This window comes from Hemibagrus wyckioides, linkage group LG24 (assembly GCF_019097595.1).
Source record: "Hemibagrus wyckioides isolate EC202008001 linkage group LG24, SWU_Hwy_1.0, whole genome shotgun sequence".
NCBI classification, from domain to species: Eukaryota; Metazoa; Chordata; class Actinopteri; order Siluriformes; family Bagridae; genus Hemibagrus; species Hemibagrus wyckioides.
Window position 1 is genome coordinate 324831 of NC_080733.1, and position 20000 is coordinate 344830.

At 46.9% G+C, this 20000-nt stretch overlaps 1 protein-coding gene across 4 annotated transcripts in view; it reads right to left on the minus strand.

Moving 5' to 3' along the window:
- Positions 1 to 1177: 1177 nt before the first annotated feature.
- The window catches only part of nedd9 (neural precursor cell expressed, developmentally down-regulated 9), a 28472-nt gene continuing 9649 nt past the window's right edge, over positions 1178 to 20000 (minus strand). For 2 of the 4 annotated variants that reach the window (XM_058378069.1, XM_058378068.1), the window contains 6 exons: positions 17273 to 17659; positions 5364 to 5462; positions 5134 to 5265; positions 2951 to 3979; positions 2500 to 2589; positions 1178 to 2103 (listed from right to left, as the gene is read on the minus strand). In XM_058378069.1, coding sequence (XP_058234052.1) covers positions 1552 to 2103; positions 2500 to 2589; positions 2951 to 3979; positions 5134 to 5265; positions 5364 to 5462; positions 17273 to 17653 — 2283 coding nt within the window. In that variant the 5' untranslated portion in view covers positions 17654 to 17659 and the 3' untranslated portion in view covers positions 1178 to 1551. Of the gene's footprint in view, positions 2104 to 2499; positions 2590 to 2950; positions 3980 to 5133; positions 5266 to 5363; positions 5463 to 17272; positions 17663 to 20000 lie in introns of all 4 variants that reach the window. The other 2 variants (XM_058378070.1, XM_058378067.1) reach the window with 1 other exon arrangement.

Consider the following 20000-nt stretch of genomic DNA (forward strand, 5'->3'; position numbering starts at 1 on the left):
GCACTGTATGAATAAAGTTGGTGTGTAAGTCTGCAGCACTCGGGCTAGGACATTGTTGTGGAGTTTATTCTGCTGTAGATGATTTCACACAGGAAGCTGGTTTTGCAGTGAGTGCATGCAGCTGCTGAGGTTACTGCAGACCTGATTCTCTTCCTCATGTCACTCCAAAGCCTTCATCATCACAGCTAATAACTCATTACATAGCCAGACTGTGACTGCAAGCACCTAGTATTATTATTATTTATTCTTCTTCTTATTATTATTAAACTCTTTAATGAGGTCATACATGAACATCCTGTCTAACTTTATTAATACATAATGAAGTAAACTAATTGAATCTTACAGAAAGACAGGTTCTGTCTCTGGATCTGTTCACCTTGAATGGTTTAGCTGCAGCTCTGCTGTGAATCCGAGTCAGTGCCACAGGATGAACTCATTTACTGGAGTAAAATGTTGCTGCGCTTCAGCAGTTGTGGCTGAACTTTCTCCTGGAGAATGCCCAGTGTCTCCTGCTGGCCTGGTCATCATCCAAACATCTTTAAATATAAAGGCTATAGCACTACAACACCAGAGGGTCTAATAATCCTCAGTCCAGGAAAAACTCAACAAACACCAACATTCGTCTCCTCTTCAGTGTTAGAAGTATTAAGCATTCTCTCTCTCTTCTTCCTCACTCAGGCGGAGTTTCTTCTGCTCTCTGCATGCAGAATTAAACAGCACATAAAACCAGCTCTAAATTTAGTTTCACCTAAACTGGGTTCGGTCAACAAAATGACTAACAGGAAATAAAGATGTGGAGGACACCAGTTTAAAGAAGTGTGTGTGTGTGTGAGTGTGTGTGTGTGTGTGTGTGAGTGTGTGTGTGAGAGAGAAAGTGAGAATGACAGAGACAGAGAGAAAGCAATAGATAGATAGATAGATAGATAGATAGATAGATATAGATAGATAGATAGCAAAAGAAAGAGAAAGAAAGAGAGAGACAGAGAGAGAGAGAGAGAGAGAGAGGGAGCACAAGAGAGATGAATGCACTAGTGCATAATCGAAGCTGCTGGAGGTTGTAGGACGTTCAGTGTTCAGGGTATAAACTTGTAAGGAGCTGAAGGTCTGAATTTGAGCCACAGTGCAGGAGGAAACATCTCTCTAGCGTTTGTTAGCATAACACAACAAAATGGCGTCATCTGCTAAATGAGTCTTTTACTTTTTTTTTTTTTTTTTTTAAAAAAAAGGCAAGTTTCAAGAAATGTACAGGAGACGTTTCCAGCAGCAGGAGCAGCTGTGACTATTGGTCATAAGAGCAGGTTTATAAGGTGCTCATTAAAACAAAAAACATCTTGATGTTAGCATTACTGCTATAGAAAGCAACTTGCTTACAGTTATATCATACCATTCTTCTTATATAAAACACATCTAAACAAATATTTACACAGGATACTGAACACTACTATTTACAAAGCCAGCATTTCTCAATGTACGTCATACATATAGAATATATAATATTTTATATTTAACATATACATACACACACACATGCACACACACAAACTTAACAGATCACAACGCATACATTTGTAAGAGCTGCATTTTAAACTGCTGTGCATGATGTGAGAGGTCCGTGACCCGGTCCACCATCTCCTGCACCGCCGGTGTGTTGGGGTAGTGCAGGGCTGCCGTTTTGGTGGCACCGACCACTGTTTTGAGCAGCTCGCACAGTACGTTACTCGAGTCCATCACCCGATTGGCCACATCAGGCACGGTGACCTGCCGCGACAGAGTGTCTCCAATAAATACAAGCTTATGAGCGCTGAGGATGACGAATTTAGCGTGAGCTACAAAGATCCGTGGTGGCTGGCCGGCCGCCACACAGCTGAAGAAGGCATCCACAGCATTCAGGAGAGTCACAAAGTGCTGCTCACACTGCTCACCGTAGAAGGCCAGCAGCTGCCGGTCACGCCCGCACAAGTGAGCTCCACTCCCAATGGAGGATGTGGAGGAGGAGTCTGATGGAGAGGAGGAGCCTGTGGAGTGCTGATGTGAGATCCACTGGGTGATGTCATTATCTACAGGTTTAATGGCCTCCTGCTCCAGTTGCTTGAACTGATTCAGCTTATGACAGAGAGAAGAAGTAAAGAATGATGTCCATGAGAACAAAAATACAGAAAACAAAGTATTTACAAAGTAAAACAAAGTATTTATTTATTTACAAAAGATATACACTGATTCTAATAATATTTAGTCATAAAGTGATGAACCAGCAGATTTTACGACACATATGTAACACATATCCCATCATTCTGCCAGATTATTCCAGATGTTTAACACCTGTGATGCAGCTATGATGTGTTTAGTTTAGCTTTAAAGTTAATTAATGAATGTTTAAATACATCTCACATTCTTTTGTTACAGAATCAGAGGAAAAAGAGTCACATCACTGTTTCCCAATCAAAGCCATCACACGAGAACAGTGTCAGATCAGCTGAATCCAATTTTAGGTTCATGTACCTGTTCCTGTCCCAGTTTGACCTTGCTCTGGTTCATAATGTTCTCCTTTTCTAAGAGCTTCTTCTGCTGACGCTCAAATTCCTCTTTACCCTTTGGAACAACAACAAAAAAAAAAGGTGTCAGGGAAAATGTTCTGCTGCACTTTGGGGCCTTAGAGTGCATCGGAGTAAAGAAGTTTGGAAAAGCAAGATCTTATAAAGGGTTATATGTTTATCATTTTATAGAAGAGCTAATACGTGTAACTGCTTAAATAGAAGTAACATCAGGACGTGTGGATGAGATGCTCAGTTTCATCCAATCACAGTTAAAGCACTAAGCTTTATGAATGCTTTTAGTTACAGACAAAGCCTGTTAAACATTTTTGTCTTGATTACGTTTGATCCCTTTCTCATGCTGGAGTTCTGCAAAGCTTCCTATAATTAACTCTGGATAAATTTACAGCTGTTCTCACCTGCAAATGGACATAATCGTAGTCCTCCATCCAGCTTTTCACACACTGTTCGCTGTCCTGAACCACAGGAAACGGTTTGGTTTGGCCACTGTGGCTCTCCTCTTCGATTGGGTTGCATGTAAAAGGGTGAACAACACCCTCTATAGGTGCCCTGCGGAACAGCATCTCTGCATTGCCCCCTATAGTGGACACCAGCTGCTTGGTGTCGTCAGGAAGAGTGTGTGCCACCATAACAAAGCGATCTAGTTCGTCAATTTTACTCTGCTGCTTGACGGTCGCCAGAGCCCAGCTACTGTTTTCCAGGCTCTGCTGCAGGATCTGCTGCGAATCCTCCAGCCTTTGCAGCTGCTTTCTCAGTTTCGAGTGCAGTGCCGGGTCCGATAGCGTGGTGGCATTGGCTGCTGTGCCTTTAGCGAAAGCAAGGAATTCGGCCAGAGTGCTACGAACACGCTCCATAGTGGAGCGCACTTCATTACCATAGCGCTCCATGAAGCCGTAAGTTCTCCAGCTGGGTGAGGAGGTCAGGGTGTAGAGAGAGGAGAGCGAGGACTCCAGGCCCTGTTGTAGGTGGTTGAATTTCTGTAAGGCGGAATCTAGGTCAAGCATGAGACGGCCATCTGCTGGAGTGCCAGCCGAAGATGAAGAAGTGGACATGCTGCTTCCTGTGCTGGAAAACGATAAGCGGTTCATGCCTTCAGTCACATCAGCCATCAAACGAGAATCAGGGGGTGGGACATCATAGATTCCCTTGCTGTGATTACGTTCCCTGCACTGTGTTTGCTGCTGAATCCCACGTGGGACATCATATAAATCTTGGGACGCTCCAGAATTAAGCTGGTTTGGGGGAATGTCGTAGATGGCACTGCTGCAGTTAGCTGGAAGGAAATCGTAGTTTAATTGGCTGGATTTAGACAAGGACATAGGTGGAACATCGTATACACCCTCTGGCTTCTTTTTGTGAGGCTGGGGAAAGTCATAATTGCCTTCATCTTGATTGGAGTTACTTTTACAAGGTGGTACAGAATAAACCTGCAGGAATGAGAACACCATTAATGTACCAACAACAAACAGAGAAAAAGGCACAGACTAAACATCTCCTTAACATCAAAAATTATGATGAAACTGTAGCAACACAGGTCTGGTCTGCAACAGGGCAGAAAACTGGTGTGTTTTGTGTTTGCTTTGCAAACTGATGCACTGGACAAATGGCCATGTTGTGGCAGGTGTTAGAGGGAGAAGATCACTCTCTTGGTGCAGAAGAGCAGGTCGAGCACTATAGAGTCCATTCTGTTGGGACAGACCTTCAACTCCCACTTCCACCCCTTTAGGGATGTCACCACACAGTTCACCTGCTGGCATCTGGCCCCTTCAGCCATTTAAATTCCAGGTGTAGTACAGACCAGGCACAGATGAACGTGGCAGACATCAGGAGGTAGGCAGCTGGGTCAGTGGGGTTTTGTGGATAGAGTGACTGGTGATGGTCAAGTGCAATTTTTGTGAATGGGGGACGCCTAGGGTTGATTAAAAGGGGAGAGAGTGCACTGCCACAGAGCTGTGCTGCAGCAGAGCAGAAAGCGTGTGTTTTGTTTTCCTTTTTTTAAATTGGGTTTAGCAAGCCAAGTCCTAAAAAGAGTTCAAGTTGTGCTAAAATCCCTTCATTATCCAGCAGGGTGTCAGAACCTGCTCTGAGCTTGAAGCATAGGGTTTTAATGTCATTGCCCATACCATAAGGACATCCATGATGAAGTAAGTAGCCTTTTAGAGCGAGTCAAGGCTCCACAAACCCTTCATTAAATGGATCGCAAATAACAGGTTCCCACCATATCTTAATTTATTGCACACAAACTCACAGCACTGGGTTGCGCTGCACTGTGGAGAGCTCTGAAGTAGAAGAAAGCAGTTATTTGAGTTATTTGAGTAGTGAACAGGGTCTGACTACATCACTACTGGCAGGCAAGGCTTTCATTTAACAACCAAGGGAAACTAATAAAAAATACATTATCTATTTTCTCCTACTGTTGGCTTTGCAATGTATGAGAAAGTATCGTTGTGAGATTACTGTCACAGCTAACTCATTTACTCTGTAAATACTTTTCTACTTCTGACTTGATTTTCAAAATGGAGAACATTTGAAAGTGCTACATATCATGTTACTGACTGCAGGCTCATGAGATTACACCTACCCCTTGTGATGGAGGTGGGATATCATACACTCCCTGATTCCTTGTGTCCTGTGCTGGAAGAATGTCATAAAGACCCTGGGTACGAGGACTTGTGTGCTTTCCTTTCTTTCTACCAGCTGGAATGTCATACACCTAAAAAGTCAGGACAGAAACACAAGACTGTTACAGGAGATGTTCGGGATGGTCAGTGTAGAGGCTCACACTATACAGAAGGTCAGTGGGTCACTTACCCCTTGAGTTCTCATGGAAGGAACATCATAGAGGTCCTGAGAGTTGCTGGGTGCAGGGGTATAAATGTAGGTCTGTCCAACTCGTGTCGGAGTCATGACCTTCACAACATGGAGAGAAATACAAGGACTGAGTGTTAATATTGAAATACATTTGTAACCTCCACTGGGATGGCATTAAAATCCTGTCTTATTATTCTTCTTATTCATTCAATTCAATTCAAATAACACTGTGTAATGCTAATCTGAGGGGGGGTGATGCTAATCTGAGGGGAGGGTGGTGCTAATCTGGGGGGGTGTGATGCTAATCTGAAGGGAGGGTGGTGCTAATCTGGGGTGTGTGTAATGCTAATCTGAGGGGAGGGTGGTGCTAATCTGGGGGGGGTGATGCTAATCTGAGGGGAGGGTGGTGCTAATCTGGGGGGGTGTGATGCTAATCTGAGGGGAGGGTGGTGCTAATCTGGGGTGTGTGTAATGCTAATCTGAGGGGAGGGTGGTGCTAATCTGGGGGGGTGTGATGCTAATCTGAGGGGAGGGTGGTGCTAATCTGGGGTGTGTGTAATGCTAATCTGAGGGGAGGGTGGTGCTAATCTGGGGGGGTGATGCTAATCTGAGGGGAGGGTGGTGCTAATCTGGGGGGGGGTGATGCTAGTCGGGGGGGAGGGTGGTGCTAATCTGGGGTGTGTGTAATGTTAGTCGGAGGGGAGGGTGGTGCTAATCTGGGGGGGGTGATGCTAATCTGAGGGGAGGGTGGTGCTAATCTGGGGGGGGGTGATGCTAATCTGCGGGGAGGGTGGGGCCAATCTGGGGAGTGGGTGGGGTGGAAGTCCGAGGGGAGGGGGGGGCTAAGCTGGGGGGGGGATGATGCTAATCTGGGGGGTGTGTGATGCTATTCGGGGGGGAGGGTGGTCCTAATCTGGGGGGGGTGATGCTAATCTGAGGGGAGGGTGGTGCTAATCTGGGGGGGGTGATGCTAATCTGAGGGGAGGGTGGTGCTAATCTGGGGTGTGTGTGAAATGCTAATCTGAGGGGAGGGTGGTGCTAATCTGGGGGGGGTGATGCTAATCTGAGGGGAGGGTGGTGCTAATCTGGGGGGGTGATGCTAATCTGAGGGGAGGGTGGTGCTAATCTGGGGGGGTGATGCTAATCTGAGGGGAGGGTGGTGCTAATCTGGGGTGTGTGTGTGATGCTAATCTGAGGGGAGGGTGGTGCTAATCTGGGGTGTGTGTGTGATGCTAATCTGAGGGGGGGTGATGCTAATCTGAGGGGAGGATGATGCTAATCTGGGGGGGTGTGATGCTAATCTGAGGGGAGGGTGGTGCTAATCTGGGGTGTGTGTAATGCTAATCTGAGGGGAGGGGGGTACTAATCTGGGGAGTGATGCTAAGCGGAGGGGAGGGTGGTGCTAAGCGGGGGGGGTGTGATGCTAATCTGAGGGGAGGGTGGTGCTAATCTGGGGTGTGTGTAATGCTAATCTGAGGGGAGGGTGGTGCTAATCTGGGGGGGTGTGATGCTAATCTGAGGGGAGGGTGGTGCTAATCTGGGGTGTGTGTAATGCTAATCTGAGGGGAGGGTGGTGCTAATGTGGGGGGGTGATGCTAATCTGAGGGGAGGGTGGTGCTAATCTGGGGGGGGGTGATGCTAATCTGAGGGGAGGGTGGTGCTAATCTGGGGAGTGTGTGTAATGCTCATCTGAAGGGAGGGTGGAGCTAATCTGGGGGGGGTGACGCTAATGTGAGGGGAGGGTGGTGCTAATCTGGGGGGGGTGATGCTAATCTGAGGGGAGGGTGGTGCTAATCTGGGGTGTGTGTGTGATGCTAATCTGAGGGGAGGGTGGTGCTAATCTGAGGGGAGGATGATGCTAATCTGGGGGGTGTGTGATGCTAATCTGAGGGGAGGGTGGTGCTAATCTGGGGGGGTGATGCTAATCTGAGGGGAGGGTGGTGCTAATCTGGGGGGGGGTGATGCTAATCTGGGGGGGGGGTGGTGCTAAACTGGGGGGGGGGGTGATGCTAATCTGAGGGGAGGGTGGTGCTAATCTGGGGGGGTGATGCTAATCTGAGGGGAGGGTGGTGCTAATCTGGGGGGGTGATGCTAATCTGAGGGGAGGGTGGTGCTAATCTGGGGTGTGTGTGTGATGCTAATCTGAGGGGAGGGTGGTGCTAATCTGGGGGGTGTGTGTGATGCTAATCTGAGGGGAGGGTGGTGCTAATCTGGGGGGGTGGTGCTAATCTGAGGGGAGGATGATGCTAATCTGGGGGGTGTGTGATGCTAATCTGAGGGGAGGGTGGTGCTAATCTGGGGGGGGGTGATGCTAATCTGAGGGGAGGATGATGCTAATCTGGGGGGTGTGTGTGATGCTAATCTGAGGGGAGGATGATGCTAATCTGGGGGGGGGTGTGATGCTAATCTGAGGGGAGGGTGGTGCTAATCTGGGGGTGTGTGTGATGCTAATCTGAGGGGAGGGTGGTGCTAATCTGGGGGGGTGATGCTAATCTGAGGGGAGGATGATGCTAATCGGGGGTGTGTGTGATGCTAATCTGGGGGGGTGATGCTAATCTGAGGGGAGGATGATGCTAATCGGGGGGGGTGTGATGCTAATCTGAGGGGAGGGTGGTGCTAATCTGGGGGGAGGGTGGTGCTAATCTGAGGGGAGGATGATGCTAACAGGTAATCTAGTTGAGATAATGTAACAAATAAAATGAGAATGATGTGATAAAACTGTAAAGGTGTCTCGTCAAAACAAATCACACAACCGACGAAAGACAAGCAACAATAAATACAATAAAAAATAATAAACAAACAGAAAAAAGAAGAAGAAATATTGTAAAAAAATTTACTGTAATAAAATGATTACTGCTCCTGGCTCTGAGAATTTTATGTGTAAACTGTTCATTCCAAGAAAGACTGATATCACAGTTTGCTCCACTCTGATGGAGAGAGATGGAGGTAGGGATGCCACAATATTCAATATAATATTGAAGCGTTCGGTACGACCTCCACGATTCAATACGCGTATGTGAACCGCGGCTTTTCCTTAAAATAATAATAACCATGTGTTTATTACTCTCTGAACTTCCTGTTTGTGTTTATTACTCTCTGAACTTCCTGTTTGTGTTTATTACTCTCTGAACTTCCTGTTTGTGTTTATTACTCTCTGAACTTCCTGTTTGTGTTTGCCTGTACTGTATGTCTACGCGCTGAGACAGACACGCCTCCCCGCAAGTAAATATCCAATCAGTGAGCGTTAAAGTTAGGGGCGGTGACCATGCTAGCGATGCTGGTGTCAGATTTCACTCTAACCCTGGAGAGTGGTGAAGTGAGACAGGAACATGAGGAAGCTCCGTCTCTCAGATCTGTGGTGTGGGAAGATTTCGGATTTGTTGTGGACTATGATGGAGATGAAACAAAAACACTAAACAAAAACATGTCTGTGTTTAAGCGCCGTTCCACACGAGTTACTGACATGGAAATACTTCAACATGACCACACATGTGCAGCTCCATCACCCAGAGATATCACTGTGTGGAAGCAGGAGGGCAGAGCAGGGAACACAGGAACCCAAAACACCACAGTCCCCTATCTGATCCCTTCCAGCATTCAGACACAACTGGTTCAGAGAGACACAAAAAATAATTATAATATAATAATTGCTAAAGATCTGCAGCCGTTTTCTGTGATGGGTGATGTGGGCTTTCAGCAACTTATAAAAGTGAACCGTGTTACACACTACTGACACAGACTTTTCTCCTGACCTCTATGAAAAAACGCACAAAAAAAAGCACAAAGTCTTGCTCTAATAACAGATAGCTGGACCTTGCGGGTAACAGAGAGTTATCTCACCCTGACTGGTCATTACAGAGAGTTCTCTCACCCTGACTGGTCATTACAGAGAGTTCTCTCACCCTGACTGGTCATTACAGAGAGTTATCTCACCCTGACTGGTCATTACAGAGAGTTATCTCATAGTGACTGGTCATTACAGAGAGTTATCTCACCGTGACTGGTCATTACAGAGAGTTATCTCACCGTGACTGGTCATTACAGAGAGTTATCTCACCGTGACTGGTCATTACAGAGAGTTATCTCACCCTGACTGGTCATTACAGAGAGTTCTCTCACCCTGACTGGTCATTACAGAGAGTTCTCTCACCCTGACTGGTCATTACAGAGAGTTCTCTCACCCTGACTGGTCATTACAGAGAGTTATCTCATAGTGACTGGTCATTACAGAGAGTTATCTCATAGTGACTGGTCATTACAGAGAGTTATCTCATAGTGACTGGTCATTACAGAGAGTTATCTCACAGTGACTGGTCATTACAGAGAGTTATCTCACAGTGACTGGTCATTACAGAGAGTTATCTCACAGTGACTGGTCATTACAGAGTTATCTCACCGTGACTGGTCATTACAGAGAGTTATCTCACAGTGACTGGTCATTACAGAGAGTTATCTCATAGTGACTGGTCATTACAGAGAGTTATCTCACCCTGACTGGTCATTACAGAGAGTTATCTCACCCTGACTGGTCATTACAGAGAGTTATCTCACCCTGACTGGTCATTACAGAGAGTTATCTCACAGTGACTGGTCATTACAGAGAGTTATCTCACCCTGACTGGTCATTACAGAGAGTTATCTCATAGTGACTGGTCATTACAGAGAGTTATCTCATAGTGACTGGTCATTACAGAGAGTTATCTCATAGTGACTGGTCATTACAGAGAGTTATCTCATAGTGACTGGTCATTACAGAGAGTTATCTCACAGTGACTGGTCATTACAGAGAGTTATCTCACCGTGACTGGTCATTACAGAGAGTTATCTCACAGTGACTGGTCATTACAGAGAGTTCTCACAGTGACTGGTCATTACAGAGAGTTATCTCACAGTGACTGGTCATTACAGAGAGTTATCTCACAGTGACTGGTCATTACAGAGAGTTATCTCACAGTGACTGGTCATTACAGAGAGTTATCTCACAGTGACTGGTCATTACAGAGAGTTATCTCACAGTGACTGGTCATTACAGAGAGTTATCTCACAGTGACTGGTCATTACAGAGAGTTATCTCACCCTGACTGGTCATTACAGAGAGTTATCTCACCCTGACTGGTCATTACAGAGAGTTATCTCACAGTGACTGGTCATTACAGAGAGTTATCTCACCCTGACTGGTCATTACAGAGAGTTATCTCACCCTGACTGGTCATTACAGAGAGTTATCTCACAGTGACTGGTCATTACAGAGAGTTATCTCACCCTGACTGGTCATTACAGAGAGTTATCTCACAGTGACTGGTCATTACAGAGAGTTATCTCACCCTGACTGGTCATTACAGAGAGTTATCTCACCCTGACTGGTCATTACAGAGAGTTATCTCACCCTGACTGGTCATTACAGAGAGTTATCTCACCCTGACTGGTCATTACAGAGAGTTATCTCACCCTGACTGGTCATTACAGAGAGTTATCTCACCCTGACTGGTCATTACAGAGAGTTATCTCACAGTGACTGGTCATTACAGAGAGTTATCTCACCCTGACTGGTCATTACAGAGAGTTATCTCACAGTGACTGGTCATTACAGAGAGTTATCTCACCCTGACTGGTCATTACAGAGAGTTATCTCACCCTGACTGGTCATTACAGAGAGTTATCTCACCCTGACTGGTCATTACAGAGAGTTATCTCACCCTGACTGGTCATTACAGAGAGTTATCTCACCCTGACTGGTCATTACAGAGAGTTATCTCACAGTGACTGGTCATTACAGAGAGTTATCTCACAGTGACTGGTCATTACAGAGCGGATTGGGAAAAAAGAGCGCTGTACTCCAAACCCGTCTCCTGTAATAAAGTCATACAAGCTACTAATTTTACACTTTGAATGTGTACAAGTTGATTTTTAGATTTAAGTAAAATAAAGAGAATTGCAAATAAAAACATTTTTTTTCTTCTTAACTTACTTACTGTTCCTGTCACCTAAACAAAGAATAATGGAAAAAAACCTTTAATTTGCCAAACCATCCGAACTGAAAACTGTGGGTAAAAACCGCGGTACGTATTGAACTGTGGGTTAACTGTATTGTTGCATCCCTAGATGGAGGAATGCTTGGAATTCCCTCACTCCGTGTCTTTCCTCTAACACACAGCACCATTACCTCCCGGAACACTGAGGTCATTTAAAGGACTCGCAAATCTGAAGCACATGTATGAGTGACGGAGCAGGATGAATCACAGCACTGTTACAAAGAGTCTGAACAACACACACACACACACACACACACACACACACACAGCAGAGGAGACGGTGTCCAGATGGTATTAATAAGCATGATCATCACACACACACACACACACACACACACACAGCAGAGGAGACGGTGTCCAGATGGTATTAATAAGCATGATCATCACACACACACACACACACACACACACACACAGCAGAGGAGACGGTGTCCAGATGGTATTAATAAGCATGATCATCACACACACACACACACACACACACACACACACACACACACACACACACTCGCTTTAACTGTTGTGTGTTTAGTTACACATCAGTAGCATTCCTACAGATGAATCATCAGTATGGAATGTGAGGGAGACACAGACCACCACCGCCATGGGCCTCGTCTCTTCACCCTGTTCTCTCTTAAATACGCTTTACCTCAGATGCTGAACCAGACACAATAAAATAGGGAAACAGCAAACATGCCAAGAAAAAACAAATAATCCCCAATAACCCTCATCCATCACACTGAGTGGATGGATGGATGGATGGATGGATGAATAGATGTATTGAGTGGGTGGACAGATGGATTGAATAGTTGGACAAAAGGAAGGAAGAATAAGTGGATGGATAGATTGAGTAAGTGAATAGCTGGAGGGATGGATGGACAGATGGATGGATTGAGTGGGTGGATGGATGGATGGATTTATGGATAGATGGATGGATGGATTGATTGGGTGGATGGATGGATGGATGGACGGATGGAAGGATGTATTGAGTGGGGGGGGTGCATGGACAAATGGATGAATAGATGGATAGATGTATTCAGTGGGTAGATAGATGAATGGATGGACGGATGGATGGATTGAGTGGATGGACATAAGGATGGATGGATGGATGGATTGAGTAGAAGGACAGAAGGATGCCTGAATGTATTGAGTGGGTGGATATATAGATTAATGGATGGATGGATGGATAGATGTATTGAGTGGGTGGACAGATGGATAGATGTATTGAGTGGATGGATGCATGGATGGATGGATTGAGTAGGTGGCTAGATAGACAGATGGATAAATGTATTGAGTGGATGGATGCATGGATGAATAGATGGATAGATTATGTGGATGGACAGAAGGATAGATGAATAGATGGATGGATGGATTTATGGATGGATGAATAGATAGATAGATGTATTGAGTGGATGAAAGCATGGATGGATGGATGGATGGATGAATTAAGTGGATGGATGGATTGAGCGGATGGACAGGTGGATGGATGGATTGAGTAGATGGTCAGATGGATTGAGTGGGTGGACAGATGGATGGATGGATTGAGTGGGTGGACAGATGGATGGATGGATTGAGTGGATGGACAGATGGATGGATGGATTGAGTGGGTGGACAGATGGATGGATGGATGGATTGAGTGGACGGAAAGGGATGGATGGATTGAGTGGATGGACATAAGTATGGATGGATTGAGTGGATGGACAAATGGATGGACTGAGTGGATGAACAGATGGATGGATGGATTGAGTGGATGGACAGATGGATGGATGGATTGAGCAGATGGACAGATGGATTGAGTGGGTGGACAGAAGGATGGATGGATTGAGTGGGTGGACAGATGGATGGATGAATTTAGTGGATGGACATAAGGATGGATGGATTGAGTGGATGGACATAAGGATGGATGGATTGAGTGGGTGGACAGATGGATGGATGGATTAAACGGATTTTGCACTTCACAGGCCAATATGGAGAAGTGTGTGAAAAAGACCTGAGCTGGATGCCAGTGCTCTGATCAGTGTTGTGCTTGTTGCTATGGACGTTTTCAGAGAGCTGGAGTCCCACACCCTGATCACATTGAGGTTCCTCTGTTTGCTCTCTCTCAGCACCTCTGTGCTGTTTGAAACTGCAAGTCATCAGGGTGTGTAAATATTGACCAGGCTGACTGCTGCTCCGCCGTGATTACAGAGGACTGAGTAAACTTTCCCTCCCACTCAGGGGTCTGTGTCCCAGGAATAGGGGAGGACAGACGTCAGGATCGAGCCTATGTGACGGAGGAGAAACACCGAAACCTCCTAAACAATTCAGCATTATTACATTTCAGAGTGAAGTGTAAGCTTATCCAGGCCTATCATGTGGATCAGCAGTGACTTCATGATGCTCTTATAGCTTGATCTGATCCGTATTCCCAGGAGGTTCATTCATCACGTTTAGGAGTTCCTGTACTGTACCCTGTGCTCAGACCGGACACGTCTTAAACACACACTCATCAGCAATGGGACTGGAGGATTACTACTACTGAATTACACGTGCTGCGGCTCTCTGCGGTTCTAGAGCAGGAAGCTGATTCGGGAAGTGGTGCTTTTACATTCACTCTACTTTAGAGTGCAATACAATATGATCTGTGAACTCAGTATAATGTTGAACAGCAGCTTCATCATTATAAAACACTTCACGACTTGAAGAATGACCTTTATTTCTCAACATGCATCTCCACTAAACCACCAGATAGCAGATAAGGAGAACACAGTCCTGTATCAGATCGCCATGTTTAGTGAATATAAAGTGGCTTTTTTCAGACCTTCTTGCTGTGATTTGTGGATCTGGCCCCAGCCTTGGACCTGCTCTACTTAAAGAACAGCTGGGACAGAGCAGGTCTATTAATACGCCAGTCCCATTAATGCAGGCAATTAAGTGCTGAATCTTTAGAGACTTCAGACACCAGAAAACCAAAATGTGTAAAGTCCTCGTGCTAAATTAAGAAGGAAACATCATTCATTTCCTACTCTATGAATACAGTCCTCACTGATCTAACACTCTCATGGACCTGCTGTGTCACTCTAATGGGGCAGGGGAAAGCTGGAGCACTTATTTGGATGAATTAGGCGTGGAAATATTTTGTGATTTCTAATGAGAGCCGAACACTGCTGAACTGAACTGCTGTAATGAGTAAGAGGAATCTGAGGCACATTTCCTGTTGCCTCACTACTTTCTGATTCTCTGCCTCTGTTCTTCTCTGTTTTACACCCAACTGGTCTGAAGTCACCAGAGCGTGAGGGGATTACATAATCATCCCACGGATGCAGGAAGTATGAGAGGGAGCAGATAAAATTATCAGGAGATCCTTCTTTCAGCTGCACCTTTCTCAAACCCACACCTAGGTACTTCTGCGAGATTAACTGCAGCCTGACAGACATCTCAAAAACAGCATTGCGGAGACACACCCTCTGACCTCATGTGTGCAGTGGCTGCTAAACTGCAGTCTAAGTGGAAAACAGTAAATAAGCTCTTTAGTGGCTGTGGAAACACCACATGCAGCAGAAATAGCAATCTGTGCTCTGAAAACACTCTGAAAAAGATCTCACTTTCAAACAGGCTGCACAAAGCTGGAGTGAAAACCAGAAGGACTACAATTTCATGCGTGTGTGTGTGTGTGTGTGGACAGTGTATGTGGATGGTTTGAATGTGGACAGTGTGTATGGACAGGGTGTGTGTGGACGGTGTGTGTATGGACGGGGTGTGTGTGGACGGTGTGTGTATGGACGGGGTGTGTGTGGACGGTGTGTGTATGGACGGGGTGGGTGTGGACGGTGTGTGTATGGACGGGGTGTGTGTGGACGGTGTGTGTATGGACGGGGTGTGTGTGGACGGTGTGTGTATGGACGGGGTGTGTGTGGACGGTGTGTGTATGGACGGGGTGTGTGTGGACGGTGTGTGTATGGACGGGGTGGGTGTGGACGGTGTGTGTATGGACGGGGTGTGTGTGGACGGTGTGTGTATGGACGGGGTGTGTGTGGACGGTGTGTGTATGGACGGGGTGTGTGTGGACGGTGTGTGTATGGACGGGGTGTGTGTGGACGGTGTGTGTATGGACGGGGTGGGTGTGGACGGTGTGTGTATGGACGGGGTGGGTGTGGACGGTGTGTGTATGGACGGGGTGGGTGTGGACGGTGTGTGTATGGACGGGGTGGGTGTGGACGGTGTGTGTATGGACGGGGTGTGTGTGGACGGTGTGTGTATGGACGGTGTGTGTGGACGGTGTGTGTGGACGGGGTGTGTGTGGACGGTGTGTGTGTGGACGGTGTGTGTGGACGGTGTGTGTGGACGGTGTGTGTATGGACGGGGGGGGTGTGGACGGTGTGTGTATGGACGGGGTGTGTGTGGACGGTGTGTGTATGGACGGTGTGTGTGGACGGTGTGTGTGGACGGTGTGTGTGGACGGTGTGTGTATGGACGGGGTGTGTATGGACGGGGTGTGTGTGGACGGTGTGTGTATGGACGGTGTGTGTGGACGGTGTGTGTGGACGGTGTGTGTGGACGGTGTGTGTATGGACGGGGGGTGTGTGGACGGTGTGTGTGTGGACGGTGTGTGTGGACGGTGTGTGTATGGACGGGGTGTGTGTGGACGGTGTGTGTATGGACGGTGTGTGTGTGGACAGTGTGTGTATGGACGGTGTGTGTGTGGACGGTGTGTGTATGGACGGGGTGTGTGGACGGTGTGTGTATGGACGGTGTGTGTGGACGGTGTGTGTGGACGGTGTGTGTGGACGGTGTGTGTATGGACGGTGTGTGTGGACGGTGTGTGTATGGACGGTGTGTGTGGACGGTGTGTGTATGGACGGTGTGTGTGGACGGTGTGTGTGGACGGTGTGTGTGGACGGTGTGTGTATGGACGGTGTGTGTGGACGGTGTGTGTATGGACGGTGTGTGTGGACGGTGTGTGTATGGACGGTGTGTGTGGACGGTGTGTGTGGACGGTGTGTGTATGGACGGGGTGGGTGTGGACGGTGTGTGTATGGACGGGGTGGGTGTGGACGGTGTGTGTATGGACGGGGTGTGTGTGGACGGTGTGTGTATGGACGGTGTGTGTGGACGGTGTGTGTGGACGGTGTGTGTGTGGACGGTGTGTGTGGACGGTGTGTGTATGGACGGTGTGTGTATGGACGGTGTGTGTGGACGGTGTGTGTGGACGGTGTGTGTGGACGGTGTGTGTATGGACGGGGTGGGTGTGGACGGTGTGTGTGGACGGTGTGTGTGGACGGTGTGTGTATGGACGGGGTGGGTGTGGACGGTGTGTGTGGACGGTGTGTGTGGACGGTGTGTGTATGGACGGTGTGTGTGGACGGTGTGTGTGGACGGTGTGTGTGGACGGTGTGTGTATGGACGGGGTGTGTGTACACACTGTGTAAAATCAGCATCTGCTGAAAGCTTCACAGACTGTAAAGAAACTGTGTTTATGTGGTTAAATGGCCTTCTGTGTGTTTTTAATAAACTGTTCTGAGAGTCTATTGTAAAGCTGAAGTTGATCACTAATTCTCATGCTAACATTTCTCCAGTTGGAGTTTTTGTGGTTTTCTGCTCAGACTGAGTGTGCTGAGATTAGAGTAAGAGCTAAACATAACGAGTGTGTGCCTGTGGCAGGGCAGGACACACCCAAACTGTTCCTTCCTTCTGTCCGAGTCTCTGAGCTTCGCCTGGAGTTTTAATCCCAGTTAAGTTACAGCACTTGCAGAACCACACCAGATTTCCTGCAGCTTTAATCTCACCCTAACTTCTGGGGGGAAATCAGACAGCATTCTTTATTTCTTCTTTTTTAATCTCCTTTTGCTCTTTGTATTGATTATGATGTGTGTAGTGTCTGTGCTCCAGCACTCTTACCTTGCCTGGCATCTCCTCAGCTGCCAGTGCGCTCCTCTGTGGGACCTGGTACACATCCTGGCTGGGGGGCACCTGGTAGATGCCCTGTGTTTGGCTTCCCTGGATGGGCTGGTACATGCCCTGGGGTGTTCTGGGCCTCTGCTGCTGGTGGGCCAAGTTTGGTGATGCTAAGGGCGTGGATGTCATGTTACCCTCGAATGTGGGGGTGACGAGGAGCTTGAGGCGGTTTCCCGGAGCGATGCCCTGGCGCCCGTGCAGTGAGCAGAGCCACCATCCCTCCAGACCGCCCGTGTTCTGCTCGATCACTGTCAGGATGTCACCTTTGCGGAATGCCAGCTCCTCTGGAGACTCGGGCACGTTGTCATACAGTGCCTTTGCCATCTGGTTCTGCTGAGGCAAGAACAAGCGGAACAGAATTTATGTCTAAACAGCACTTACTGCCTTATTACATTACATACAATATGAGTACAGTAACAAGCCTCCAGCCCCAGTAACTTCCTCACAGCTTAAGGAGTCACATGCTATAAATCACCAGACCTCCTCTCTAACATAGCACAGTACTTTACAAAGGAACACCGAGAGCAGTGCGCTTCACAAGTCTCACTTAATAAGAGGCACTGTTTATTGAATAAAAAATCTTCACCTCACTGTGGTGTAGACAAAACTCTTGTCTGAGGAGTCACAACAAAAACATCTCTCTTAACTAATCCAACCACTAAGTTTCTTCCTTTATCTCCTTTACCATTTGCGCAATATTCACGACTGACATATTCAACTGACCATAAATGAGCATTCGTTTGCTATAAAGAGCTAAAAAACACAAAGCCTATCTTCACAGACAGTGTTTCAGATGAACTCTTGGAGTGAAGGCTTGTATTCAAACAAAGACTGAATCAGTTCCCACGTGATCCTCCCTGCCTGGCCTTCATTATCTCCCATCAAATATGTGCCTATTGTGTCATGCCTGTTGCCATGGTACCACAAAAGCACTTTGCATAACAATGGCTTGCTCAGAAAGATGTCTGGGAGCTTTCGGGTGACCCTGGAGGTCAACACCATCCAATAGCAGTGTTAATGTAAGCAATGTGAGCAATGTCTCACTACACGTTCGCCTGCGTTATGATTCGGATATGAATAGAGGCTGAACTTCGACCTCTGAAAAAAATTGAGGCCTTAGCCTGGACACTTCCTAAACACTCTATTATTAAATGGAATGCAGACACAGTCCATTATCCAGCTATCTTTTTCAAGAATTTGCTAGGTAAAGGTGAAGGAGGCATCTGATTTACACCATCTGAATCGAACTCTGCTGAACTCAGACAAACTTTATCTCTTCATGTGCATCAGTGTTAAAAATAAAAAAAAGTGTGAAAGCCATCACAGCCATGGTGAACTCTCGTGTCTTCTCACTCATGCTTTCATGACTCGGGTCTAAATAAGGAAGTTCCTGAGTTGAGCCTGAGAGTGTTGCATATGTGGAGAACTCCATGCTGAACTCTGAGTAAACACAGCTGACTGCTGCTCGGGACCCAGTGAGGATTCATTAAGGAGGCAGTGGGAACATGAGCTCGCTAATTGTGCTTAAAAAAGCAGCTCTACCCCAAAGGTGTTTCACTCAAACACCAAATCAGACCTCGCTGAAAGGAACTCAAGCCTTGTGTGAGATGATGTGGCGTGAGCGTGCGAGGGTGAGTCAGCACCGCATGTTCACTCACCCTCCTTTCACACCACTAAATATAGAATATAATTACGCTAATTTATTTCTTCCTAATTTTATTATTTTATTTTATCCCTTCTGTTAAATGGCTAATGGCGCTTACGATTTGCTCTCCTTTGCAGGCAGGACATGAGCTTTCTGTTTAAACTCAGCTCAGGGTCGCATCTCTGGACTGACGCCAGGCAGCGTGCGCAGTACCATGAGACGGAGAAGTGACAGCTCCTGACATATCAGTCTGCATTCCTTAACGGACGGCTGTGTCGTACATAACCCTGAGCGTGTGTGTGTGTGATGACTCTACCCACTTCCTGTGCTGTGTAAACCAATGACCACCCCCACATTTATCATCAACATCTCGATAAAGTGTAAATCCCCTCCACCTAGACGCTCTTCACACACCAGACAGACAGAGTGTTGAGTCCATGGACCGAGACCACAGAACTCTCAGAGATCTCAGTTTCAGTAGATAAGCTACGAAGCACAAGCTCTGCCTGCTGACTCTGAGGCTTCAACCACAAAGTTTCAAAATGATTAGGTGTGTCGTATGACCAGCATGACGGAGGGCAGATGGAGAGATCTCATTTCTTACGGTCTCATTTCTTGTGACTGTTAGTTTGGGTCTGAAATGAGATGGGGAAATGCAAAAGCAGCTCTGAGGATTAAACATCAGGACTGAAAACACACACTCATAAAATGAAGGATGAAATGGCAGAGAGGTGGAGAACACCAGGTTCCTCATAGCCTATATCTTCTCTTTTTTTAAAAAACAAAACAAAACCTAAGCCCCACCCTTTTGGCCATGACTTTTCTCTTCCTTGGTATTCAATAAAGATGACAGAGATACATCTCTGGTCTCTGGGCTGCAGAGGATCAGAACTTGGCCAGCAGACTAAAGTTCAGTGTCAGTTCTTCATGAATATCCTGTAGATCAGACCTGGTCATTTTATGGCCCGCGGGCCACATCCGGCCCTTTGGACGTCCCTGTCCGGCCCACGTTAAGTCAGTCATGAA